Source organism: Porites lutea, chromosome 3 (genome assembly GCF_958299795.1).
Source record: "Porites lutea chromosome 3, jaPorLute2.1, whole genome shotgun sequence".
Taxonomy (NCBI): Eukaryota; Metazoa; Cnidaria; class Anthozoa; order Scleractinia; family Poritidae; genus Porites; species Porites lutea.
In genome coordinates, this window is record NC_133203.1 from 50,242,247 (window position 1) to 50,270,020 (window position 27,774).

Genomic DNA, 27,774 nt, shown 5'->3' on the forward strand with positions numbered 1-27,774 from the left:
CGTGATCGGCTTTTCACCATCCTTCCCTCTTTATAACAACTTTGTCTAATCAAACTACGAAGGATAATAGCCGAGCTCTTGTGCGCGAAGCGCGCCAGCGGAGCACTATGGGTAAGAAAAATTGGTAAACTATCCATCCGAGAAAATTTGGTTATGACGTAGCGTACGAACGTCCGTCCCTACACCCACTACATGTAAGCCGATGCCAAATGTCAGGTTATTTTGGATAGAAAGCGTATGGCCACCCGCGTCTCGTGAAGCAGACACAACTAAAGAGTCAGTAAAGACGAAAGCGGAAAATGTTTCTGTATCCGTGTTGTTTTAAGTATTAGGCTTAGATTAATTGTCATGTCCTCAAATTTGAGATATAGAGAAAAAGAAAGACAGAGAAAAAGAGAAAGTAGGGAGACACGCCAGCGAAGCTCAACGAGAAAAGGAGCTAGAGCGAGAGACAAAAAATAAAGGGAGACATTTTTTGGAAGAACAACATGAAATTTTGTAGCGGCGGGATGCTAGCGGCCACCAGGTGAAAATGAGCGACAGTGAAAAAAAGAGTGAACAAGAACACGTACGACACTTCCTCCATAAAACGTGTAACCAGGAAGTTTCTGGACGTTTTACGTTGCAGTCGTGCAAAACAACGGCAAAGAAATGTACAAAAAAAGTGTGCTGCACGTGCAAAGTGGCTTGTTTGCTAATTAGATCTATTGCTGTTTTTTTTACCGTTCTCGTTGCCTTCGCCGCTTAGCATTATACGATTTTATATTTTGTTTGAGCCAACTATAAATATTATCGAGAGCTTCGTTTTTAGCCCTGGCGAAATCTACACATTAGGCATTGCCCTTTTTGTGAATCCAATCTAATAGAAGACGAAGCTTACTTTCTTTTTTAATGTCCTACATACTCTATGATTAGGAAAAAAATTTACTATAAAGTCAAGACTCTGATTCCAAAAATTACCCAGTTACCTATAAACGGTTTGATTAATGAACTGATGAACTCCTCTAATTTCTTTATCAATATAAAATTCACGAAATATATTTCAGCTTGTTTTGATGTTCGTGACAAATTATTATCAAAGTAACGTAATTCCCTGTGTTGTAATTTTGATTCCTAAACATAGCTTTTGCAATACTGTATGTGCTTGTATGGTCATGCAAATAAAGCTCGTTGTTGTTGTCGTCCCCAGCGCCTACTGCGCCTCTTTTAGCCAGAGCTTTGAGACCAAGAATCTCGCCGTCATTTTGATTACCTTATTGGTACTCAATTTCACGATTTTGGGCGAGACAATAATTTTCGCGATTTCAGTAGGCAAATATGAAAAATTAAATTTCGCGATTCACACGTTCTCAGGTTCATTTTATTTGTCAAAAACTCTGAACTTTTTGAAATTTCCATAACAAAATGGAACTTACCATGAGAAAAAAAAAAATTATTTAAAGGGTCACACTTTGATGAAAAATAATAAATTGAACTTTATTTATATACTTCACTACATGTTGTACAGCTACAAACAGGAGCCTCTGCCACAAATGCGTACATTTTTTCTTTGTTTTTCTAGATTTTACATTACATACTGTTTACACGAAGACGGTCCTTTGACGCATTTTTTTCTGGCTACCCCGACAACCTAAAGAAAACAAATGAAGTTGCTGGTAACTGGAATTTCTTGGAATAATTATTTTAAACTAAAGATAGACCTCTCTCCTCCGCAGAGACTTCCACTGAGTATTCAAATGTGAAACTTGTATTAATTTAAAAAATAAATTAATAAAATAATTAAAAAAAAAAAACCAGTAAGGCCTAGTCTTCCTTTCTTTCCTCTTCCCATCGTCCCCTGCGCGCTATATTTTGCTCTCTTTTCAGCCTCCCTAGAACACAAAGAGGCTTCTGCGGAGGAGGGGGAAGATAGACCCTTGAAAGCTCAGATCCGTCTGTTAAGCTCCTGTCATCAAAATACTCCTATTTATTTATTTATTTATTTATTTATTATTTATTTGTTTTAATAAGGGTGTTTCTCTGAAAACGACTTCGACCGACATGAACAACATATTAATGAACCAGCCATCCCAGTATGTGAGAAATGCAACCGAATTAAGCATACCTGACAAATTAATTACCTGTTATCCCAGATTTTTCCACAAAACAAACGGGCTGAGAAAGAAACAGAGAAGAGTAAACCAACAGGAAAATATATCCCCTTTTAGCAAAGCAATTGGGCAATGAAATAGTCCAGTATTTCTCAGTGATGTATAAAAAACAAAAACAACCTAGCACAGAGGGTTATAGCCTGCGTGACAGGTGCAAAAAGGGGAGGGGGACGGGAGGGGGATGGGAGGGGGAGGGGGAAATAAGGGCTACCCTAAAAAAAAACAAAAGATGTTACGTTGGGGCATATCATTTGGGCTTTCGTAACTCGTACAATTTTAACTCTGAAATAATTTGTTTTGGACTGCGAGACACTTTTTTTTATAAAGAGGTTTGCAAAACGGTGATACAATAAAGATGCATGTGTACTTATCTATATATATTTTCTTTCTTTGTTTTTACGTAGTGTGTTCAGTTTCTGTGTCTTCTTCCACTATCTCACGTTGTTTGATTTTAAAACGCCGTTTGTACGCTTCATCTGCCGCCAGAATATCGAACATGTATCGCGGCTTGGGTTTTCCTGTTGAGAAAAAAAATACTTAAAAAGTGTTATGCAATTATCAAAATTCAATAAATTTGTTCGAAAAATTTTGAACATAAACAGAAAGAGATTATTTACCCATTTTGTTATTTATTTTTGTGCCACTTTCTATAATAAAAACATACAGATTAGTAAACAGCTTGTGTTCCAGTAATAAGTACAGTAAAAACCGCTTTTAAGAACCTACATTTTTTGAAGTCTGGCAAGAAAGGTTAATTTTGGGGTTGGAAATTTAGGCTAAGCGGGTCCTTGGTGAGGGTCTTAATTTCATGAAGAAGATTGTGTTGTTGATTACTTGAAAAATATATAATTTTGGGCGTACAGAGTATCTATGTATCAGTATGTATAACAAAACTAATAACAGAGTGTATTTGTATCGTTATCTCTATTATCAAGAGTAATCAGGAACTCATAAGTAATATAACTAAAAAACAATGAAATAAATAAATACAGTTACTCGTCAAGATAGTATTTTTTTTCTTGTAATATAAATTTGTAAACTCCCTGGTTAAATGTTTATCAAAATTAAAATTTGACTGTAACTCACGCACAAGAATCTGCTTGATTTTGTTACTATATTTCTGAGTTAAAATGGTAAAATTTCTGCCAGCAGGTTCTTTAATCGTTAATTTCGTTACACGCGGGTATTATTCAATTTATTTCAAGCTGCATTTGTTTACCTGAATTGTTAAGTTTGCTAAGGTGAAAATACAAAGACGACACATAGGTCATGATGCTTAGTTCATCCGGGACATCCATGGACACCAGGTCACTCGCGTCCAGCAAGGCCGGGATACCAAGCTGTTCCTCTGCCACTTTGAAAGCCTATTGACAAACAAAAGAGAACATTTAAGAAACTGATATCTTTTACAGAAGAAGAAGGCAAAAGGGCCTGTTTTGGGTTTTTCATGGGATCCGCTAGACGTAAAAAGGCAAGGGACTTTGGAGAAGAGTACATGTTTAGAAGTGCGAGTACTTTGGCGCATGCGCATAGACATCTTCCCTGATTTATAATGTCATAGTTTTGAGACAGAATTTGTGCATACGTAGGCCTCATTAGGATTGTGACTTTCGAAAGTTCACGGCTCTCCAATCTCTTTGCCGGAGTCAATTGATTTATTTTCCATTTTCAGCTTTTGACCTTCGGCTAAAGGGTTTAAAACCAGTAAATGTATTATGAAGAAACTATGAAGCAGACAAACGCAGGTTTTCTCGCGACTGATAATGATCATTTTCGGCATGAAGGCGACATACTGCTGGAAAAATTCTCTTCTCGATTATTTCTGGTTTACAGATGCATATCGCGATTCAGACAACCTGGATTGCAACACGAAAATTTGAGATAAGGTATGACGAACTGGCGGAACCTGTTTATTTATACAGGGATAGTTTTGGTAATGTTTTAGATTCCCTACATTGAAAGCTCAAACTTGAATGGTGTGATAAAGGTGTGTTAATTAACCCGCTTACCAACTCGTTATTTTTTAACATATCATTCTTGCAGAGATTGGCAAAATCGCTGAAAGCAAAACAGACAACATGATAAGAATAAGTACGATTTAACATCTTTAAACTAGGCGAAAAAAAACATATAACTGTTTTGTAAACAGCAAAGGGGCCAGTCAAAACATACCATAACTTAAAAAAAATAAAATGACGGAAAAAACACTGATTTGGTTGAAATGTGATGACATCAGACACTCAGATTTGATTTTAAGACCAGTTAACGATCTACATTTGTTGAAACACGACTTGATTAACAGCTAATTTACGGCCTTGCAAATTCGAGGCCAATTTGTGAACTTCGATCATTGTTTTGGGGGTTTCGCCGGCGGCAAATTTTCGATACAAAAAGCAAAAATAAATATTTGAAAAAATAAAATATAAATGTTACTCAAAGGTTTCAAAACGTCAGTCGTGGCTGTGACTTAAACGGCAGACGTACATCGCAAGATTCTTCTGATTCAACTAGTTTTTAGGTTAGAGTATTTAAATGGAAAGATTAACCCTCTACGTTTTGCTTTTGTTTCACGCTTTTCAGCCGGCTGTTTAGACGTGGTGTTTCTTTTGAAAAAAACGTTCTTTTGCCTGTCTGACCGTAAAACTGGGTCTTTTGTACCCTGCGAACAAAGTCTCCTTCGATCTTCCTAGAAAAGTCGGGCCTCTTTCCCGACTTATCTAGGAAAGATCGAAGCGACTCTGCTAGCAGGGTAGGTGTTTTGTGAAATTAATAACATTGACCTTCGTAATAAACTTTTGCAGATCATTAATCTAACACAACGAAGTTGCACGTCGTGTTTGTTGCCAGGTACATTATAGGCAGATGGTAGTAAACAAACATGCTCGCTTGAAATACAAATGAAATTCCTGTTGTTGTGTTCGAACAGTTTCAGCATACGATTATCTTTTTCATTTATTACATGATCTGCCAGCTGTTGACAAGAACAGTACTTTAAAGAAACATATAGTCTTCTCGTAAACATGCTGTGATAAAAAGTTTGTTAAGGAAATGAAAGAGAACGTTTACTAGAAATCTTAGTCATTTTTGGCTGGTGACCGACTGAATAATCTTCAAAATAAACTGAAAAAATCGCACTTCTTTTCGACGTTTAATTTGCGTTTGAAATCAAAATAACAATTTACTGAGTAGACAGCCGTCATACAAACCAATTTTCCTACGTTTTTTTACCCCTGAAAAATTTTTGGTTGGAAATTACAATCAGTTTGAATGCTTAGCAAACTGCTCGGAATCGAAAACGGCAACAAGTAGGTCTCTCAGACGTACAAATTAAATCGAAATGCTTGGATTAAGATATCGTTCAATCAGAAGCCCAAAATAAAACACAGAAGAGAAGGGAATGAAATTTTCTTACATGCAGTCCGGTTTAAACCGGTGTACTATGGCGCAGAAAGCGAGGCCATCTCTCCAAGAAGTCGTCATGTTAGTAACACGAACGTTCTTGTACCCAACTGTCTGTCGCTGACTCCACTCGATGAGTGCCTCCTTACCTCTCAACAGTTTGCAATTTTCTTGGCTGATTTTGTGCCTCGTGGCCATTGCTTTTGCACGATGCCGGGTGATCATCAATATATTCTTTTTTGAGGCTGCTTCCTTTCAAAATACCACAAATTAAGCGGGCGCTTTTCAGCTCAAAACACGCTTTTCTTTTTCAGTATCGGCTGAATCGCCAGATTGCAAATGAAGTTTTCATAATAACAAGCTGCAAATAAATAACTTCCGACTCCGCGTGACCAGGAATAAATAAACATGAACTAGCTGACAATCTTAATTTATGAAAATCAAAACGAAAAACATGGATGAAAAAAATATAGGCATTTTAGCAAGGACATCTTCGAGATAAGATATCATTTTTACGTTTAAGTATGGCTAAATATGCTCTCCAAAACAGTGAAATGTGAAATAAATATTGTTACTTTTGTGTGTGAAGTTGTGGATACCTGAATGTTTAAGGATTACCTTGAAAATTACCGCCTAAACTAAACAGACTGCTTGCTGTGTTGAGTAGCATTTTATTATCGATTACGCTGTTTGTCGCTACTTTCAATTTTCTTGAAAGTGAAAATGTTGGTAAATTTTTTTAAGAAGGTAAAACAAAACACCTGGATATTACTGAAAATATTTGTGGCAAGAAAATAGTGACAAGCAAAACAGGTTTTTGAAGTTCAGTTTCCTTGTCAAAGACACCGACATCAAACGATAGGATTAAAAGGTGACGGGGCTTATAGAAGAGTTGTAATTAAAGAAGACAATGAGATGGAGTCTGTCAAATGAGAGCACTTCACACGCGCAATTTTTAACATATTGACATTCGCTGACAGCGATTCAGATTTGCATCCACTTTTGAAATTGTTACGGCTACTGTCAAAAAGAATTTTTAAAAGCTTAGTGGCATTAAATATCGCCACAATTGAAATAGGACCTTTTTTCTCACTTTTCTAGGCCGCTCGGTTTAATAAAATTTTACGATGGCATTTTATTTTCCTCAAAATGAAAGGCATTGGGAAGCATCTTGCAAAATGCAAATGACTGTTCTCGCTTCATTTCCGTATAATAAAATTAATATGTACGGGCACGAATTTAAAATATATATTTATATTAAAAAAGCGGTTTGCCTGTAGTGGTTTACCGAGCCTTGTATATTAAATTTTTGAACGAGTTTGCAGCTTTGAAAACCATTTGGTTAGCCTCTAATCTTCTAGCCAATCAAAGCGCGCAAGGTAAAATTAAACGGCGTGTCATTGTACTAAATTTCTGTAATTCTCCCACTTTAACAGAGGAGTCTTAGTACAAAAAATATTGCAATACTAACACAACTGTCAGAGCCTTAATTTGTATTATTAAGGCCAGGGCTATTTTTAAGCTCTGCTATAACTTTCATAGCTTTCTCTATAGAAATTTAACCATTAGATGATACTTTTTTAATTTTCAAACTTGGCGCGCTTATTTTTGCGCTTTGCTAAAATCTGGGAGCTCATTGTCTGAGAAGAGTGCGTTATTAGCCAGTTAGCAAAAGCTAGAGTCAAAACAGGAAGACCTTTAAATGATATTCATTTACAGAGCAAAGATATTATATTAAAAGATATTGGTTATTAAAATAATTTAAAATAGCCCAGCATGTCATCCGTGCAACTGATTAACGAGTAAAAAAAACCCTGAAACAGTCAAGCCTCAGGAGCGAATTACAAGGTATCCTAGGTCAACACAATGAGCTATCAATGAGCTATTAAAACAATAAATTTCCACAGGTGATTTCTACTGTCTCCCTTAGCCTGCGTAGCAAGCGTTTCAGTGGGTTTAGGAGCAAAGAACGAGGAACGAGAGTCAAAGACTGCGCGAAAAATGGTGCAAGTAAAATAGCGGGGAGTTTCCTTCCTTCCCTTCCCCTTCCCCCCCTCTTTCATTTTCTGGCTCTCGTTTCATTTCTCGCGCGGCAAAAACCGGTCTTTCTTCGCTCCGAAACCAAACGGAAACGCTCCCTTGGAACCATTGTTTGTTGTTCTCCTTCTTTTCGCTGCTTTCCACTTTGTTTAGCATATCCGCGCAGCCTGTGTGGCTAGCGGAGGAGGGGAGGGGAGGGGGAGAAAAAAAATTACCCTCCCTTTACCCCTCCCCCCTACCCGGTTCGACGCCTAATAGCAGGCTATCTCCACGCACTATGTGAATGCTTGAAACAGGATATTGGATAAGAGAATCCACTGCACATTAATACACACTGTAGAGGGTTACTATGATGATGAAGGACTAACTTCCCATAAAGGGGAGGCTCCGTATTAGCACTCAGTCCTTGGTTCTTTGGGTCTGAGTACTGTAAATCAGAGAGGCTGTGTCACTACTGTTCATTCGGTTAATAGTGAGCTTACGCAACAGGACGGGAGAGGAAAGAAGATGGCAAACCTTTTGTGACAAGCGTGACAATTTTGTTTGAAAAAACTGTTCGCCAAATTTTACCCTCCTTTAAACAGATCTTTTTTGTAAAAGACCAGAAAACATTAATGTAAGTTAAGATCACGACAAAACACCCAGGTAATAGCCCTGTCACGTTTGTCACACACAAGCGTTTTGCCGTCCCCTTCTTTCTGCCGTCCTGGCCCCGGTTATTCAAAAGTTGGATAGCGCTATAGACCGGATAAATCGCTATCCAATGGATAAGTAGTACGAAAACTAATTGCGCTATCCACTGGATAGTGATTTATCCGGTGGACAGCGCTATCTACCTTTTGAACAACTGGGGCCTGCTGCGTAAACTCACTATTATTCCCAAGTCTGCATTCTTGTATTTGCTATGGAACTAACACTAGCAAAACAAATTGCTTACCTTGTAAATGACAAAATCACAGCTTTGTGTCAAGTAAATGCAAGTATGTATCCCAAGCATTACATCAAACACAACAAACAACAAAAAAGAACTCTTTAGCAATCTGTTCCTTGTTTTATATTAATTTGCTGTGTTATTCAGACTTTCTTTTGATGTTTTGAATGGTTATTTCTATGTTTCACTCAGTTTGGTGTCAGTTCCTACTGTCTGTCATCATTAAGGGTGAAAAATTTGCACACTTCTTGTTCTTTCCTTGTATACCTAAAAGTAAAAGAGCTCTTGTGCTGAAAGTAAATTAATAAACTGTTCGTTTCGTTGAAAAACTGCTATGTAATGTGATTAGAACAATACTTTTGATCTAACAGCATGCATCTTTCCCGAATAGGAATGGCCAGTATATGTCATATTCAATGTGCCTTGCTGGTTCCAGTAACAGGCACAGAGCAGGATTCAAATGAGTAAAAACTGATGGGCTGTCTTGTAATACTCTAGCTGTCTCTCTTTCTTGCTCAGGATTAACACAACAGCACTATGACTTTAAAGCGTCTTCCTTTAGTTTGTTCAATTGTCAAAGTTCTTTCTCTACTTTGGCTATTTAATACTCTTGCTGTCTCCACTCCTTGTTAAGGATTAACACAACAGCACTATGACTTTAAAGCCTCTTCCTTTAGTTTGTTCAATTGTCAAAGTTCTTTCTCTACTTTGGCTATTTAATACTCTTGCTGTCTCCACTCCTTGCTAAGGATTAACACAACAGTACATGACTTTAAAGCCTCTTCCTTTAGTTTGTTCAATTGTCAAAGTTCTTTCTCTACTTTGGCTATTTAATACTCTTGCTGTCTCCACTCCTTGCTAAGGATTAACACAACAGCACTATGACTTTAAAGCCTCTTCCTTTAGTTTGTTCAATTGTCAAAGTTCTTTCTCTACTTTGGTTATTTAATACTCTTGCTGTCTCCACTCCTTGTTAAGGATTAACACAACAGTACTATGACTTTAAAGCCTCTTCCTTTAGTTTGTTCAATTGTCAAAGTTCTTTCTCTACTTTGGCTATTTAATACTCTTGCTGTCTCCACTCCTTGCTAAGGATTAACACAACAGCACTATGACTTTAAAGCCTCTTCCTTTAGTTTGTTCAATTGTCAAAGTTCTTTCCCAACTTTGGTTATTTAATACTCTTGCTGTCTCCACTCCTTGCTAAGGATTAACACAACAGTACTATGACTTTAAAGCCTCTTCCTTTTGTTTGTTCAATTGTTTAAGTTCTTTCTTCACATCGTCAAGTTTCCCTGGAAAATAGAAAAAGAATTTTCAAACAAATAAACAAGAAATATTGGTAAAGATAAACATAATATCAAAAGTAAGATTTTCGCATAACTGCATACATTCATTGTCTTTATTAAGCATGAAGTAATCTGATACCATTTCAAACAAATAGTTGACATGAATAAAGTCGAAATATGAATGCATAATAAATGTACAGAGCTGTGCATAAAACTTACCCATCTTACTTTTCACTTACTTTTAAATTGACCAACAACATGAGAACGATTAGAAAGAAAGAACAAGTTCCCTGCTCCTTGTCTTGTATACACTTTCTGAACAAAGAGAAAAAAATGGATGGACAAGGTTATTAGCCTTAAAAGCAAATACATAGTTACATCAGTGCATTTCATTTAGTTAAGCTTAGTATGCTCTACTTTGCTCACTGAAAACCGTCTTATAGTGCTCATGTCATCAGCTTGCCCCAGGGCTGGGTCACAGGGCCAACCACGGGATTCAAAGGAAAGGGGTGGGGAATATGTTCAAAACTTTGTAAAATCAGGGATGTAATTACCACTGGAAAAATATGCAAAACAAAGAGGCCCAGCACAGTGAATTAGTGACATTAGCAAGCCCTGGTGAAGGGCCAGGCCTGAAACATTTGGAAAACAACTCAATATATAACATGGCACTTTTGTTCATGTTAGTTAACTTTTTAATGAACATTTCCTTGACTTTGTAAAAGTACTGTTCCTGTTGCTGTTGCTGATAAAGAATAATAATAATATTGCAGCTAAAATGATAACTAAACAGGTATGATTATTTTACTGCTCAATACTTGTAACTAACTCAACATAAATAGTGGTTGGTGGGCATAAGGTAGATTAATACAGGTTTTATCAGTCTCTTCCTATCATAACCTTAGGCCGTGTCTACATGGAGAAAACTTGTCCTCGGTAAAATGGTCACCCGCCCACCTGAGCTACCCAGGGCAACCAACTTACCATACACTTCCCTTCAAAACCTGACAAACAGTTTACATGAGAAACAAAAAAGCTGCCTCTGCTAGATAGGTGAACCGCAGCGAAGTTACCATCCTGGCCAGGCCAACTTTTCTCCACATAAACACTTTACCTTGCCCTACTAGGTCAACTCCATCAAGGCGACACAATCAAACCATGTGCCTGCACTGTTTTAGTCAATCAGAGCATGCATGAGCACTGTTGACCAAGCAAAGGGGTCAACTTTGTTTGCATAGAAATTCTTGCTAAAGTTGACTTGGCTGTGTAGCCTAGGGTGAACCTTCTACAAGGAACAGGTTTCCTCCATATAAACAGGGCCTTAGTGTGGATGTACGTCTTCAGGTGCTCTTTAATTGTACTGCTTTTTATTGAATGATGATACTATATTGCTTCTGGAAGCCTTAAATGAATAAATAATTCTGATCCTGAACCATCATAAGCCTGCATAGCTGGCAAGATCAGAGTGTGACACTGCTTCCTAGGAAAAAAGCTGGTAGGTTTTTTTCCCCATTTTTCTCATGGCTTATTTACAGCTACCATTGATGATTGATTAAGCACTGTTACTTGAATAAGCGCTGCTCTCCAATAAGCGCCGCACATTTACCAAAAATAACTTAATAGGTGCTACAAATTAACGCACAACCTTTGTTACGGCACTTGATATAAAGAGATACCCTTGCAAAATTAGACCTCGACCAACTCGGGAGTTCTAAAGTTTTAATGTAGGGAAACTCTAGAATCCAGGTTCACATAACTGTTAGAGGTGTACATATTTTAAACTAAATTGTGCATACCTAGTACGCGCCTCACTTAATTCTCTCTATATTTCCCTCAGTGTTTTACCCGTAGTTGAAATATGTGCTGTTCTCTAATATGCGGCACTCTCGTATAAGCGCCGCACTTATAACAGGGAAAAATGAAATAACCAGCGCAACACTTTTTTCTCGAAAGGGCATCTACTTCTAATTTTTGTTGTGCTACAAATCAAAATAATCCACATATACTTAAGTATGTCTCGTATGATCAATCGCGTCTTTTACAACCCTGTGGAAAATTATTCTCGTGGGCACCCCCTGTACCCCTCGGAAAATTCTACCCTTTAGCCCCCCCACCCCCTAGGAATTTCCATTAACCATCCGTGGGGGGGGTATGGATATTTTCTGGAACCACACATTGATCATCTACAGAAATTAAATTGCAACAGTGCTTTTGTAATTTATGTCAGCAGTGTTAAGCAAGAAATCAAGCCAACTATACAGAGGGTGACAATTTTCCACGGGCGTAGAGGGAGGGAGGGTGAGTTTTCGTTACTCAATTAATTAGTCAGCGGTAGTTTGGCAAAATGAAGAGCGACTTCCGGTTAAATGATTGAGCTTCCTCTCGAGGCGCTTCCGGTCGACTTTTTTACCTTATTTATGGCACTTTTTCGCAATCTGGCGGAAAACCAGACGGGCGAGATCAAGGTTTTCAAGTGACAATTATGAAGTCTTCCGTGGACAAAGTAAGGGAAAAAGGGATTGCACTTCTTCAAGGAAATTTTGACAATGTTCGCTTCTCGGAGAATTACTGTTTTGCAGTCCATAAAGGAGACGCAGAAAGTCTAACTGATTTGATCGACAGATATCTTTCTTTGAATTCGACGTAAAGATAAGTATCTTCATGTTTTCATATCCTTCGTAAACTGTCTCCATACCAAATTATTGTGGTTATTTGCTTGAAGTGGCTCCTTGATTGTCTCTTAATTTGCACATACAGGTCAGCCCATTTTTTAACATAACAGAGGAAATATCCCCATTACTTTCTTTGGAGTCCCCTTTACAGTAGAAAGCTCTGAATCCAGACATTGCGTTCATGGATTGTTGAAGGTAATAGTAAATTAAACCCACCAGTTTCTATTATATTTTGTTTATCAGCATTTTTGGAAGTTGGTCAGGATTATTGATTTTTTCTCATTTTTATGTAAGGGGCCGACCATTTAACTCTTGGGGGGGGGGGGGGGTGATTTTGAAAAAACATTTCCTGCAAGCGCTTGTCACAAGAAAAAAATTGCATGCAGCACAAATGTAATAGAAAGCTTATGGGAAAAAAAGGGGAAAAAATATCCTGCCCACCAGATTGCTAGAAAAAAATATTCTTGATGACCAGAAATCACCGCCCCCCCCCCCTCCCCCTCAAGAGTTAAATGGTTGGCCCCTAAGTGAAGAGCGTAAAATTGCACAGAAAGTTAAGTTTGCTCGTACTGCTCATGATTGACAGTTAAACATGAAAGTCTCCGGATCTTTAGAGTGGCCAGGGGTGTTGGAAAAACAAAGTTTGTGGTGTTTTGTTTAGCAATTTGTTGAATTGATTGTTACTGATTTTAAGGTAAAACAGACATGATTTTCCAACGATTCAAATTATTATCTACACCAACTACATCTACTTCTACCTATATTAAGTCTGTAAAAATCGCTAAGACATCACACCAACCTTGCCTTATTTCCCAGTCTCATCAAAGCACAACAACAAAACTAACAACATTTCGACATCAGCCAAGACTAAAACACTGATAGGATTTCGTCTTTGATGTTCTTTGATATGATTTCTTATTGCAAGCACTCTCTAGCAGAAGCGAGCCCTTCTGAGAATTAAAACATTTAAAAGTGCTCCTAATTTCGAATTAGCCCCGCCTCCCTTCCCCCTGATTTGACAATGTCGAAACTAAAGCGTCGATTGGTTGACCTGGTTTGTACTATGCTTTAATTGCAGGACTCGAGTTGTGGGTCTAAAAAAAATGATGCTCTGTCGTATTGGATATTTTTGATTACAAGAGAATGCGTGACAAATACAATGATCCTAATAACTTCAATATCAAAATAGAATCTACAAACCACTGTTACTACTGTTATTTCTTTTCGGCAAATACCGGGTTATAGCATAGATTCGTGATTCGGAATTTGCAGTTGCGTTAAAATAGAACAAAGAAAAATGCTTTCTAGTTTTTAGAGACAACGTGATTGCGATGAAACTAAGTGAGAGTGAATCGTGAATAAAATTAGTTACATCCAACTACTGTACTTGTGACTTGTGGACAACACTGTTATTGGGAGGCAAAACATTCCCCATAATCGAAGCATTTTTTTTTTGGTTTTGAATTCCGGCCCCATTCAATCATCCCCGTCACTTGGAATCAATACAATATATATTCCCATACATCAAGTACCTACCGCAGCGTTGAAGGACACCGCTGACTAATTAATTGAGTAACGAAAACTCACCCTCCCTCTACGCCCGTGGAAAATTGTCACCCCTATACAGAAGCCCGGGGGGTACTGCCTTATGTGGCCTATACAGGGATGTGCAATCTGGACAGGGTATGGTTTACATGCTCTTTGTCCTAAGCAGAAAATCTAATTTCATGCGAGTCTGTCCTAATTGTAAACAGGTTATTGTCTGCATGATTGAGTTGATTTGTTAAGTGAAATTTATTTGTGCACCAAGTCTTCAAAAGCAATGACTATAACGTGAAAATTTTCAATTGCAATTGCCAATAAATGACTTAAACAAGACGGTGTTCATTTTGTTGTTTGTCCTGAACAGGATATACATTTTTTTGTCCTAAACAGGGTCAGAGTTTTAAGCCCTCAGCGGCTCACCTTTACCCAGGTTTTTACCTTTACCTTGACGAAAGATTCACCCTTCAGATTTCATTCTTCAAAGGGCCCGAGTTCCAGCCATCTTTAGGAGGGAAGGAGGGAGGAGCAGGAGGGTGTAAAAAAAATGGTAGATGTTCAAGGTGTAGACACTAGGGGAATATTCTTCGAGAAGCACGTGACCAAAGTGATTTTGTCTTGTTACTTCCCCAACCCCTGAGGAAGATTCTTGACTTTGCTCTACCCATTTTACCATCTCCGTGGGTGACCCAGGGTCCTACCCCTCATGGCGCGATAATGCTATACTATTTTAAGTAGTCTTACACTTTTTGCATGTAGGCATCCGAGCTCGTGGTTGGCAACTTCTAATTCTCTTATCTGGAGAAAGCAAAGTGAAATTAGCACGTCTTAAGCTGGAAAAATCGATAAATGTTGTTTTTTGATTACCTCATATAAAGTACGTGAGATCTGCGAGTCAAGTAATTGCAAATTTGTACTGCTCTGTTTTTCTCCTCCGTCCGCCATTTTGAAATAATGCCAGGGTTAACAGTCATGTGATCAAGATTCCCCAATCACTGACAAGGACTACTGGTAACCAGTCTACCTCGTTCAAGAGTTTGCTCGACACGCATTTCTGGACTCCGCCCTCCGCTAAGGGATTAATTAGCCTTTCTACACTTAGTTGGTTTGAATTAGAAAAGAAGGATTGGTTTAAATCAATTTGTTCAGTTCACGGAACTTTTAAAAGATATTGAATATTTTACGAATACAGTGCAAGAATGGGGAAAACGGCGTGACTACCTTGATAACCCATCTAGCCCAATTTAATGGTACGCTCCAAGCTCAGTAAGCGGCCAGTTAACGGAGAATTCTTAGGCTTTCCAGCACATGCCGTGGGAGAGTTGCCGTTCGGTTCCCAGCTTCACACTACATGTGTTGTGTGGAGCTGACAGTTAAAGAAGTGCTTTAAATTGCACTCGTTTAGGCTTAAGGGGCACCTAGCCTGACACAACCTAATTTATGCCAATGAACCTATAAAGTTGGCGAAACAGCTGTTACACTTACAGTGTTATTTCCTTTGCGCATACGCATTGAAAATCCTGACTAGGCTGTGAGTCCTAGCTGTTCCTCCCAGTTGACAGCGTTGCCCCATTCTCAGTAACTCGTTGTAAACAGAACAGTCACCCAATCGCTTTTGAGGAGCCATTTATACATTCCACGGGGGTGTCGCTAAGGGTTTGACTGTATAAAATTCGAAGAAAATCCCTCAGTTATTTCATCAGTGTCGTACAGGGTCTAAACAGAAAAACACAAACGTCTGTGGCCTGGGACCAGGCTCCTTGGTAGACAAAACGCAAAACGTCGGCGAGTGAAGCGAGCCTTTCCTTTCTCCCATATAATCCCCGCTCTGTTCGCCGTTTTCTTTACGCGCTAGCCTGCGAACAAGCTTTCCATTTGGGGGAGTCGCGAGAAATCACGCGAGAGCTACATGCGAAAGGAGACGCGAGTGCGTGGAGCGCGACTCGCTTAGTTCGCCATAATAGCCCACATTCGATACATTAAAATTCTAACATGACTGGCCCAGACTTTCCGGTCATTTTTTTTAATATTTGGTTTGGTTCTCATGTCTCTTCTGGGAATTGCGCGACAATAGAGTCGTGAAAAATTTGCAATTTTGACCCCAAAACCTCGGAGTCATGTTAGAATTTTAATACATCGAACGTGGGCTATTGGAGAGCTTGCTAGCTACAATCTTGGACAAAATAAATGAAAAACCTAGACTCCCCACCCCCCCCCCCCCCCCACCAAAATCAAGGATGGGAAAATGGCACGTTTTTGGCCTTCGGGCGGTTTCATCCTTGATTTGGGGGGAAGGGGGGTTTGCTGTTCCATTTTATTTTGTCCAAGATTGTAGCAGGCTATTTGCGCACTTGTCCCGCTATTCGCCCTTTTTCCCCAATAAGAAGCCTGGTCGGTCCCAATCTAAACGTACTAAAGAGGTCACACCATGCATAGTTTTCATTCAGAAACTCTCAACATGTTGCTTGAGGCAACTTATATTATTAGACTTAAAAGTCTAATAAGTGACCCCCGGTGTGCTTTACAGTGTTTGCCAATAAAATTCGATTCATTAACTTCTTTTCATTTTTTGCTGGCATGATTACTTATAATCAAATGTTTAAGAACTGATATCTTTATGAAAAATGATCATTCTTTCAATTTACAATAGACCGATAGAAACGTGCGTCAAAATGCCCTTGTCAGCTGTCTCATTTCGTGTAAACACTAGAGTGGTTTCGTTTGGCATTTACTTAGTACCCAATTAAGTCTTGTGTCCGTCCGCAGATCGTTGAATGCTTTAGATAACTAAGATATCGATCAGTACTGAAGAACAGTCAAAAGAAAGATAACCGAACAAAAAGACAAAAGCCATGTTACGTAAAGTAACCCACAGAAAATGTTTCCTGTTAATGTTGGTTTGACATAAAATTTATTATGTACATTATTTACAATAATTATACAGTTTATACAACTCATTGGGTGTTGACTTAGCCAATGTTTTTTCATTAAACGTTGATTGACCGCAAACATCTTTACATACTGGGCAATTTTTTAAATATTTTGTGACTGTCTGCCGACCAAAATTCTTTCACGTACCAAGATTTGCCATGGTCCTCGGTTTATATTTACGACTATGGCTTCTTAACGAAAGAAAAGAAAAATCACTTCATCCGTCTTGGATCGGCAGTTGCGCAACTTTCCGGGTTCAAAACTAAGAGATAACTTTTTCTAATCCATGATAAGAACAACCGGGATGACCTGTTACAAATTATCAGAAACACCACCTGAAGAAGAGTCTTGAGTCATTTTGCGATAAACTTCGTCTCTTGTGTCTTGTTCTCCAAGACTACAGGGTATAGATTTCATTACTTCGACCGATTATCGGTGAAATTTGCCCCTCTTTGAAGTCCAGTTCATAACTCAGATAATTAAGACGATTTCCAACTTCGACGTTACTCAGCTAAGATCACCTCTATGTTTTGCTACTTGCGGTACATTAGGCAATCGCCGTTTGGACTTCACTTGAATATTACTGTTTGCAGTCTGTTCTTTTTCAACTTGTTCTTGGCTGATTTCAGCAACGTTCTGTTGCGACTCAATGCAATTTGGCTCTGACTGCAAACACACATTACTAAGCATATCAGGGTTAGATTGACTCCTTGTTGAAGCAACACGAAATCTCATTTCTTCCATTCCTCGAAGGTTGCGAAATATCGTGCTAAGAGCTCGCTCCATCTCTTTCTCGTAATCAAAAGTGGTGGTCCCTTTCTCGTATAGCTTGTGCATGGCGTCCATTATGCGAATGATCCTGCGTCAAAGTGCACTACCACAATCCGTATTTACACTTTAATCCCATTCCTCGGAGCTAATGAGCTTTTCTCTTGCACGTCAAAGTCACAATCAGTGTTTACTTATGAATAGCTTAGACAGGTGTTGGTTACAAAGCATCTGAGCTTTAAGTCTTAAAGCAATTTTAAGTAATGAAACCGCAAGATACAAAATATACTGCTTGAGTGACGAGGTTTTGGAAAAAAAAATGCAGTAAATCACGCACACCCCAAAGTTTGCTTAGATACCATCGTGCAAGCTATGATGCACATTTTTGATATACTGAAATTTTATTTGTTATCGGGCAGAAGGAAACTCTATTTAAAAGAAATTATCTAATAATATCTTGCAAAACACGGCTCTTTTTTGTCTGTCTGCCGACTGAATCTGTAACTCGAGTAATTTGGGTCTGATCAATGCTACTGGGTCATTGAAGCTTGACACAACGTGGTCAACGTCCAATAAACCAAGCGAAGTTTCTTTTCATTTTATATAAAACCCATTTAGATCTCTGGGGATTAAGTTCATGAATGATATATGTAGTTTTCACTACGGAGATTATTTCTTTTGGTACGTGCTTCACTCGAAATCTCGCGATATAGGTGTTCTGCAATGTTTCATATTCACGTCTGTATTCATATGACGTGATGTGCATTTTATGTTATGGACATATTATGGACTATGATATAATTATTAATAATGAATAATTAAGAAGCAGTTAACAACTTAGCAGCGTGAAAAGGGCAAAGAAAGAATACACTTTTTCATGAGTTTTCGGGTTTGGAGAGTGTTCTTTCTTCAGAAAATTTAAGCCAATACGAAGCATTCATTACTACAAACCGAACTGACATATATCGAACCGACAAACAAATAACTGTAACCACTTCAGTAAAGCAAAGTCATTCCGAATTTCAGTATTTTTACTCAATTAACCGGCACTACAACGAGCAAACGGGTAATTCATTACTACTCGAGATTCATGATTGTTTATTTTTGAAGAGCTTTTTTAACTTAGTACTGAATAATTAATCTTACTAAGTGGTAAAATTGTTGCCATTAGGACACCGTCATAAACCCACTCGGAAATGTTTAGGGTACTTCATTACATTTTTTCTTTGTATAATAGTCGAATGAAGGCCCCTTCCACACGAATCCAGATATTTTTGAAACCACAATTTTTTCACACGAACAGGCCTTACATCCATAGGTAACGAGTCAGAATCCCCTCCTTATTCATTCAGTTAGGTGAGGATATTGAAGAAATTGAACTGTGCTGTCCAACAACCAATAAGGCTAAAATAAACTGAAGGCAAAATTCACGTTTATGTCTTAAGGGTACGTTCGTGATTCGGTGTTACAGACTGCAGAGAAAGATCCTAGATCTTACGAGCTATGTCGTGATTACAGTTGACGTGCCTTAGAGCATAAAGCTCAGTGGGCGTTAATTAGTAGTTCTTTGTTGCGGTAGGTATTGAAACGGAACGTTCTTGGACAAAGAGTTTTTCTTAACTAAGTTTGCATGCAAAAGAAAGACTGTTTTGCTGACGTCTCAAGTTGTTAATTATAAACAGAAGCGCGCTTTATGATTGGTAGTTGAAAACATCAAATTACACGTACTTCATTGAAAGAAGCATTCGCGGTCTTAGTGCGCTCCGATTATAAACTGTTTCACTGCCAATTTAACATACTTCTGTTTTACTCGCCTCCTTTTGCCATGAAGAACGGTAAACAAGTAAAAGGCTGTCGATTAAAGAAAGGTACAAATTATGAGGAGGCAATGAAGGAAGCATTCATGGAGATCTTTGAGAATTTCAAGGAGATTGACAAGGACATTAACTTGAAAAAGACGAAACAAAGTGTAGATTTTGAAAGAAGAAGAGGTAGCGCTCCAGCCTCAGCACTTAGACAAGAAACAGCGATTTTAGCGAACACAAAAGAAGAACTAACGAGAAAATTTTCTACACCTGTGCGACCCAAACCCAGTTTTACGGAAGAGGTTTCAGCAACTTCGTCACCGGCGCCGCCACTGCCATCCAAGCAAACTCTATCGACAATGCAGTGGCTCTTGCCATGCTGGGAAGAAGAAGAGGAGATTTAAGTACATACCTTAACTCGACTTTTTCGCTGTGTAAAAAAACTGTTCAGTACCGATATTGTACAACCGTGATTCCTCAAATGTTGTACACATGTAATCACAAGGCGAGTTATGAAGACAATGCTAAAACCGTACAAACTTGCAACTGTGGCTGGAGAATGTTGGGCCTAAAAATTTTTCATCGGCTGCCCGGCCGTGCAAGAACGAAAACAGGCCGTGGTTAACAAGACAATGGTGAACGAAAAAATTTAGGAAAGTGACGGAAATGTAAAATAAACCGACAGAGACGATATGCGGTTCCTAGTATTCTAACGTTCTTTTACACTCCGCGCGCGTTTCCTGGTTGAAGTTAGATTCCACCTTGTAATGATCTATGATCAGCAACTCAGGAAAGAACGTCAGTATTCACCTCCTGCTGACCATGATTAACTTGAAAATCAATTATTTTGAAATTTACAATCACCCACCTACTTAACTCAATGTTGACGTGAAGCACTACAAGGAATGGAAGGAAATTAGAAACTCAACTGAGTTCTGACTATTACGTGCTCACATAAATTATACTAAACTTAAATATGGATGGTGGACGACGAAAAGTTTATTCATTCTTTCTTGAAGGTAGTTGTGATTAAATCAATATTAGTAATTCCATGAAGGGGTATAACTTAACAATAAAATGCAAAGTCATAGTTATATGACAGTTTAATGATGTTGTAATCTGTGATTGTTTGAGCAAGTTTTCACTAACCCTTGTAACAGTGAGAAAAAAAATAGCCGGTGACTGACGAGACCATCTGATTTAGAAGTGGCGGGACAAACTACGTGTCTAAAAGTAAGGCTAGAAAATGTTTGCAATATTTGCGTGGGCCGCTGCTTAAGAACTCTGTTATTTTCTCTTTGTTTCTTTGTTTGTATCAATATCACTGCCTTTTGTATAAAGTTCTAGTGTCATAAGTAATATGGATCAAGCATATTGCGGGGTCACTAAACATTCGTGACTGTGAAGCTCTACTTGTATGTCTTCACGAGAAGCGCTTTTTAGGTAAAGTAGTTTTATTAGAATTTTGGATTCGGTTCTTTCAGCTAAAGAGCTAGCAGCATTAATTTCATAAGCATTGATCCAGAAAAGAGGCACTTGAAAAGGAGTTTGAGATATTTCAAGCATGTATCAGAGCCAGCCAGCTTTTCAACTGAGTTAGTTGTTTACACATCACAAGGCGGATGCAGGCTTATGAACCAATAAAAAGACGAAGGAAATATATGTACTGGCTGCCGAGCATCGCAACTGGTTTGAAGAGGTTAGAATCAGTGCAAACCTGAAACTTGCTTGACACGCGCATTGAGGCCCGAGGCTCCGGGGCAACCCTTACACGAAATGTGCGGGGGTACTCATCTCCTCGCTTAAGCGGGATGGGGGGAATTAGAGATTTTGGTATCACTTATAAGGAGTTTAGGACGCAATACCAATAATTTGATGTAAAGGACATTGGTATCGCTTATGTCTGTGGTTAAAGAAAGCCATGATAAGAAGAAACGAAGAGATACAGGGAGGATTAGAAGCCTGGGGCCGATTTAAGTCATATAAGGTGATAACGAGTTGTGTTAATCGTTGCGTGTTTTGTTTGAATACTCAGCAGATCGATCGAGCGATTTTGATTTTTTTAAGTGACATCATAATAGCCTACTAACAGCGGATTGCCTGTCGTTTTTCCCCGTGGTGTAGTGGGTAGTTTGGCACTTGCAATTGTCTGGTATGTGGAGGACCGAGGTTGCTGAAGAAATGAATTTTACTTTATTGTTTTTCTTTTATATATTAATAGCAAATCTCCAAGTCATCTCCATGTGAAAAGATGGTTTGTTCATTTAGCAGGGAAATGGGAAAAGAGGACCTGGGAACGGGTATGTTAGAATGAATTTTCATTTCTGTCGTAATCGGTTACGCCATAAATGTTCAGCTGGCTGGTGAAAAAAGTGTCTCGGCATACTTTGACGCTTATTCACTGTACTGAATAAGATCCCCACCAAAGGGAACAAAACCTTATACTTTATAGACGTCGCGCCGTTCGTCAGTCTGCTAGCCCTGAAATGAGTTTAAAGACAAGGCAACAACAAAATGAATTGTTACAGTATTAGTACTCCCGCCATTTATTGCACATTACTTATTGATCTTGAATGGCTTGCTGCTGTGTCTATAGCACCCTGCCACCTATCTGTTTTTATCCTGCGAAAAAAAAAATCGCCTGATCGCAGGTTAATGGTTAATCCGTTTTAAGACAGACCATGAGGAGGACGATTGACATATCTCTCCCCTCCCCCCACCCCCTGCAGAAAAAAGAAAATCTTGTCCGCAAGAACTACGTTCATTCGACACGTCATTGTTTTTAGGCGATACATTTTAGGCAAGCTCCCGTTTTCAAACCAAGTGCCCGCAACTTGTTCTTACGATGGATACAAGGTACCAATTAAATCGTCAGCAGGAGCCTATTAGGCTGCTAGCCACTAATCAGTTACGTTTAAATTTAAATTTCAAAGCCACTTTTCCCTTAAGCGTGAAATATATAGTACTGCCATTGAGGAAAGACTAGAAATTTACAAAAACGTTGATTACTTATTAAGGTACCCCGGGATAACAGTGCATTTTCGCCGTAGTGCCAGCCTTAGCATTAAAATAGCTCATTTTAACTTTAACTTTAATTTTCACTGAAAAACCACTTCCGTTTTTGTGACCAACTTTCGGTATCTGTTTATCAGATAAAACTCTAATTCTATTGATCAGGAGCTTGACTTATGAGTACAACAACTGAAACACTAACAGGCAAGAAAAGCAAGCCATTATGGGATTTGAAACTGCTAAAAGGCCTCTCAACTTTGTTAGCAAGTCGCTGAAGGGACCCGTTTTTGTTGTGAGACCCGTATTAGGTAGAACTATCCACCACTTCGCCAGAGTCCGTTTCTGCGCCACAGTGACATGGGTTCCGCTTAATATTTGCGAGTTAGAATGGTATCCCTTTGCGGGCTCATTTGTTCTGTGTTACTCATATCTTGTTGTTAGGCTGAAAAGTATGACATTAGCAACTTTCGTAAGCATTTTTGTCCCTCTATAAGAAATTACAATACAGTTGTCGACTAACAAATCTCACCCCACGTTTAATCCATTCCTCTTTGTTTTCTATGTTGATTTCAATAATAGCCTTACAAACTAGGCAAATTCCATAAGCCAAATTAAACTCATCGACTCTGCAAAATGGGCCCGTCAGCATGATTTAGTTATTTTTCAGCTGACTTTGCACTTACTTCTTTTGTTCTTTAATCACAATGGGAGTTCTTATCTTGCCCTTAAATCATTACCCTGACATGCTTCAAAGAAATACTTATATCTAGCGTTCTGTTTCACGGGCCTCAAAGACCGTAGTTACAAACCTTAAGTGCCGTTTTCAATTAGCCTTTTTACTGGAATAAAAGATTTTCAGTTCCATTGTATAAGTGCGCAAAGCCGAGTCCTTGCCGGGTGACTTGTCTGTAAGAAACAGCTGGCCAGAGACTTGTAGCCTTAGAACACTCGATCGTTTCCATGTCAGTTGATAAGTGTAAGAGAAACAGTCTCATGGCACATTGTCCGTTTCTGTCAGGGTATTCTAAGTAATTTTACAGTAGCATTACAGTATTCCCGTTGAGCCTTGCGGAATCGGTGGCGCCAACGATCGAGAGGGCCAGTATTTGTGTGCATGACAAGCTCCACCAAGTCACTATACACTTCGCCAATGGATGAATCAGCTCAAAAACTTCAGTAGAGGCACACTGGTCTCGGTAAATAATGGCTACTTAACAACACCATGACAAAGTGATAGGATAGTAGTCTTCGACAGCAAAATGTTTTGATGAAAAAAGGTTGAAGAATCTGGTGCGCAACGAGGTGAAATAAATTGAAATACAATGACTGGCAACATTTTCATGTTTTTTTTTCTGATAATGCAGATTTCTCCTGACCATCAGTTTTTCAGCGTCTCCGGGTAGGCTCGTTGAGAAGTTCGACTAACGAGAGCAAAAAAAAAAAAAAAAAATTGACCGGGATTGAGGGAGGAAACGGTAGGGAGAAGGTCTAAAGGTGTTTCCTTTCTTTGGGTGCTGACGTCAATCCGTTGGCCTTGTCTCCTTCATCCTTACACATCAGTTCGAAGGGGACGAAAAGAACATGGGACTAAGGCCCCGTTGTCAAGGACCCTTTGACTTGCACCGTCACGTCATTAGGGAGCTTTAGCAACGACGACAGCGACGGGAAACAGGACGTTAAAGAAGAATTAGGTTTATTACGTAAAACAACAATTTTGCACGTGCATCACGCTTTTTTGTACATTTCTTCACCGTCCTTGCACGACTACGACGTGAAAATGCCTAATTGCAAGTTTTATGGAGGACGTAAATGAGCGACAACGAATCTCTTTCTCTCTCTCTAAACTTGAGTGCGGTCCTCAAGAAATCAACTCCAGGGTAATTCGCCTACACTTGCCATTTTCAGCAAATTGGAATAAACTCGACAAAGACTGAAAAAACGGGAATTCATTTTAAACCTGACGTTTTCGCTGCCGTTGCCGTCGTCGATGCTAAAGCTCCCTAATTGATATCGGTAGGCGAAGTGAGGTCAAAAGTAGACTGAAGCAGTGCATAATGTGCTCTCAAAGCTGACGTCCGATCTCTTTTTTCTGGTCCCTTCGCAATGTAGCTACTAGAGGGGGGGAAACTGGCACAGTTTTCGTTTTTTTTCTTTCAATTTTTTTTTCGTAACCGCCTCCCTCCTCCTCGCTCTACTTCCAAGAAGGAAGTTTCTCTGACTAACTCCCACTGAAACTGACGCTTGCTACGTAGGTTTCAAGTATAAGACTTGGGAAAAACTAAGGTGGTCTTCCAATACGTCATTATAACGCAAATTAAAGATAGCATTTACTCTCCGAGGTAAATTAATGCGGTGTTGGTTTTTAATAATGAACTTGTTCGCGTTGTGGTCTATTCAGCATCTGCCGGTTTGCAGCGACAAACGAAAATTTGGTTTGGTTAACGGATTTGCCTTATTTAATTATCTATACAGTTATAAGAATGGATGGGTTTTAACGCCTTTTCTCGCACCTTCGTTGATGCCAAAAGACATTTTGCGCAATATAATTATGTTAACATACGTTTTGTTATAACCAAATTGAAATCGTTGTCAATTACTAGTCAGTTCTTTAATAGTCAACTGGACTATGACAGAACCCCCTTTGTTTAAAGTTCCTCAATGTCTGTTTGATCTTCTCATAAATAAAGTCAATATTTTTCCTATTGAAAGCTTATTTAAGACCTAATCGGCTTATTTCAGAGTTCTGAATGCAAATGTATAATATTTTGATTGATTTGACCTATTTTCAGCATAACTTCTCTCTGAAATAAAATCAACATGACACAAGCTTCCTTGTCGCAAGATTAACCAAGCATAAACACGTGACTTCAAACTTGGCAAGGGAAAAAACACACTTCGTAAAAATAGTTCTTAAAGGTTTGTATTTAAAAATACTTATAAGTCATAGCAGCACCTTAACAAAGTCATTGCCATCAAAAATACCTGTTAACATGGTATAGCCATGATTTAACGTAATAATAGTTAGCGGGATTTAACCGTGATTTAGCAACTTGCTTTTAAGGAAAAGTTTCTATCGATTATTTCATAGATCTAATAATAAGCGTGTTTTAGCTTGCACTAGCGACCTACGTAACAATAAAAAACTAGCATATCTCTGACCTGACCGTATTTTTCGAGGAACTTAAAGCTTTCGGTGAGATCTCAGAATTACTTTCCCCTAGAGCACTTTACACGACAAGCGGTTTATTTTGGTAACCGTCATCCTCTATCGATTAACAATTAACATTACTGCACGTCTTAGATCTCGAACCAAAACTCAATGTCCTTTCCCGTCTTAGCAAGACCGCTTTAGTGGGTTTCTGTAGTTAAAAAGGGGAAACATAAAAAAAAACTTTCTCAAAAGAGATAATTATTTTTATAAGCCTGACAATTTCAGACAACTTTCGGTGATCAGGATAAATTATTGAAATCTCTACTTTCTGAAACTGTTTGACTTTTACAGGAAGTGGTAATGAATAGAAGGAGCTTGCTGGCAGAAGTTTATTTTTATATCATAATTATTATGACCCTGACTCTTAATTCTTTTTACTAAGTATAGAGAGAAAGAATTAAAGAATTACGCATCAAAGGGGATGGTGTTGTAATCACAAAAGACTGATGTCACGGTGTTTAGTTTTTTTGTGCCTTGTTGCACGCAACTTCACTATGACGTAAGGTGCTGCGGATTCAGCGAAATGAGTTTAACCCCCAAGTCTTCAGTTAGAGGTATATACAACGCCTACTTTTATACTTATAATTTATAGCTTCAATATAGCTATAAATATTTGACAGTCTACAGTTGTCGCTGAATTAACTACAGTCGGACCCACAAGCGGCCCGACCTAACAGTTGCACTGTTTGGCGGTCGCTTTGAACAGGGGCGGGCGGTTCCAAGTAAAGTGCCCGGGAAAATCATATTTCAGTACTTTGGACTCAGTGATCGTGCAAGTTCGAAAACAATAATTTGTTTTATTTAGATATATAAAATCTCGTTCTGTATATTTTTAAAATAAACTTAAAACAGAATTTGTTCATAACAGATATATCTATTTATAGTTAATCAGTTGCCTTCACAAGATTGGGTCAATCCACATAGATTACGGCCGGGAAGAACTCGACCACAGAAACAGTCGTATTCAATCACAGAAATGTTGTTCGTTATTTCCGGCTCTATAGTTCTATAATGATTGATTTGGAGCACCGTTTAAACTTTGCCCTACATCATTGTTAGGCCAAGCAATAATGTTCAGAGAACTTCCACCTACAAAGTAGTACTTAAATCGTTCGTATCTTCACGCGGAGCTGAGTAAAACTGACATCATTCGCGGATTAAGTTTTCTGCCTCTGTGTAGTTCTACACTGAAACAACACAGCATAGCCATCAGTGAGAATATATCTGTAGCCAGTGAAAGCAGTTTAAAAGTTTTTCACTCCTTCTTTTTTATCTTGTGGGTCTGGATTTTTCCAGCTTTCAGTCTTGTACATTTGTCTTAAAGCCAATATTTTTCGCCTTAGTTTATTCTGCAGTGCTTTCTGCGTCGTCATGATCAATAACTCACGCTGTCTCCTGTTCAACACACGGTTTATAACCACAGCATCGTCGACAACTTAATTTCAACTGGTGATGGAGGCGAATGCAATTTTCTTTTCAGGTCTGTCGTGTTAGGAAATGAGTTGGGTTGCACGGGTGCAGAGATTTGTCTTGTTATTGTCTCTCTTGGTTTCCTAAAAACTTTTGCTCCATCTCTAAGTGCTAGAGTAGAAGGAGCGCTGCCTCTTCTTCTCTCGAAATCTATTTTCAGTCTCAGTTTCTTCTCAGTGTCCTTTTCAATTTCTTTAAGATTCTGAAAGATCTCGACAAAGGCCTCTTTCATGGCTTCTTCATAACTTACACCTTTCGGGTTTTTGCTTTTCATCCCTGTGGTCTTCGTGCAGCTCTCCACGTACACGGCAGCTGAAACGTGTGAAAACCTTCTGGTGAAAGTGAAAGCCGGCTCAATTCTGAACTTTTGAGCTAAGTATTTCAAAATTTAAACACAAGGATCACTTAACCGGCTAATACGCCTCTTATAGTTTGTAGCCAATCATATTTCAAACTGCCCTTTGACAAAGTCGCGGTCAATAGTTCTTTAGAAATAAAAAGTTTACTGTTACGCGTGTTCACTAAAAGGCGTCTCCGTAACGCACGTGAGCCAG

At 38.7% G+C, this 27,774-nt stretch overlaps 2 protein-coding genes across 4 annotated transcripts; both read right to left on the reverse strand.

Moving 5' to 3' along the window:
• Positions 1 to 1,995: 1,995 nt before the first annotated feature.
• LOC140931378 (MICAL-like protein 1) lies at positions 1,996 to 7,324 on the reverse strand. Of its 2 annotated transcripts, XM_073381183.1 has the most exons (5): positions 5,563 to 7,324; positions 4,160 to 4,208; positions 3,370 to 3,514; positions 2,768 to 2,797; positions 1,996 to 2,668 (listed from the first exon to the last, which is right to left on the reverse strand). In XM_073381183.1, the coding sequence occupies exons 1-5, from the start codon at positions 5,772 to 5,774 to the stop codon at positions 2,547 to 2,549; spliced, it is 558 nt and encodes a 185-aa protein (XP_073237284.1). In that variant the 5' UTR covers positions 5,775 to 7,324; the 3' UTR covers positions 1,996 to 2,546. The 2 variants fall into 2 exon arrangements, with proteins under 2 accessions (XP_073237284.1, XP_073237285.1); XM_073381184.1 differs by lacking the exon at positions 2,768 to 2,797 and having other exon boundaries at positions 5,563 to 7,322.
• Positions 7,325 to 8,449: 1,125 nt separating this feature from the next.
• On the reverse strand, positions 8,450 to 15,829 carry LOC140929880 (ASNSD1 upstream open reading frame protein-like). 2 transcript variants are annotated; one of them, XR_012164809.1, is made up of 4 exons: positions 15,509 to 15,829; positions 14,768 to 14,821; positions 10,049 to 10,124; positions 8,450 to 9,815 (listed from the first exon to the last, which is right to left on the reverse strand). XR_012164809.1 is itself a non-coding variant. In XM_073379579.1 (4 exons), the coding sequence occupies exons 1-4, from the start codon at positions 14,966 to 14,968 to the stop codon at positions 9,745 to 9,747; spliced, it is 279 nt and encodes a 92-aa protein (XP_073235680.1). In that variant the 5' UTR covers positions 14,969 to 14,971; the 3' UTR covers positions 8,450 to 9,744. The 2 variants fall into 2 exon arrangements, 1 of the variants encoding a protein (XP_073235680.1); XM_073379579.1 differs by lacking the exon at positions 15,509 to 15,829 and adding an exon at positions 14,891 to 14,971.
• Positions 15,830 to 27,774: the final 11,945 nt, after the last annotated feature.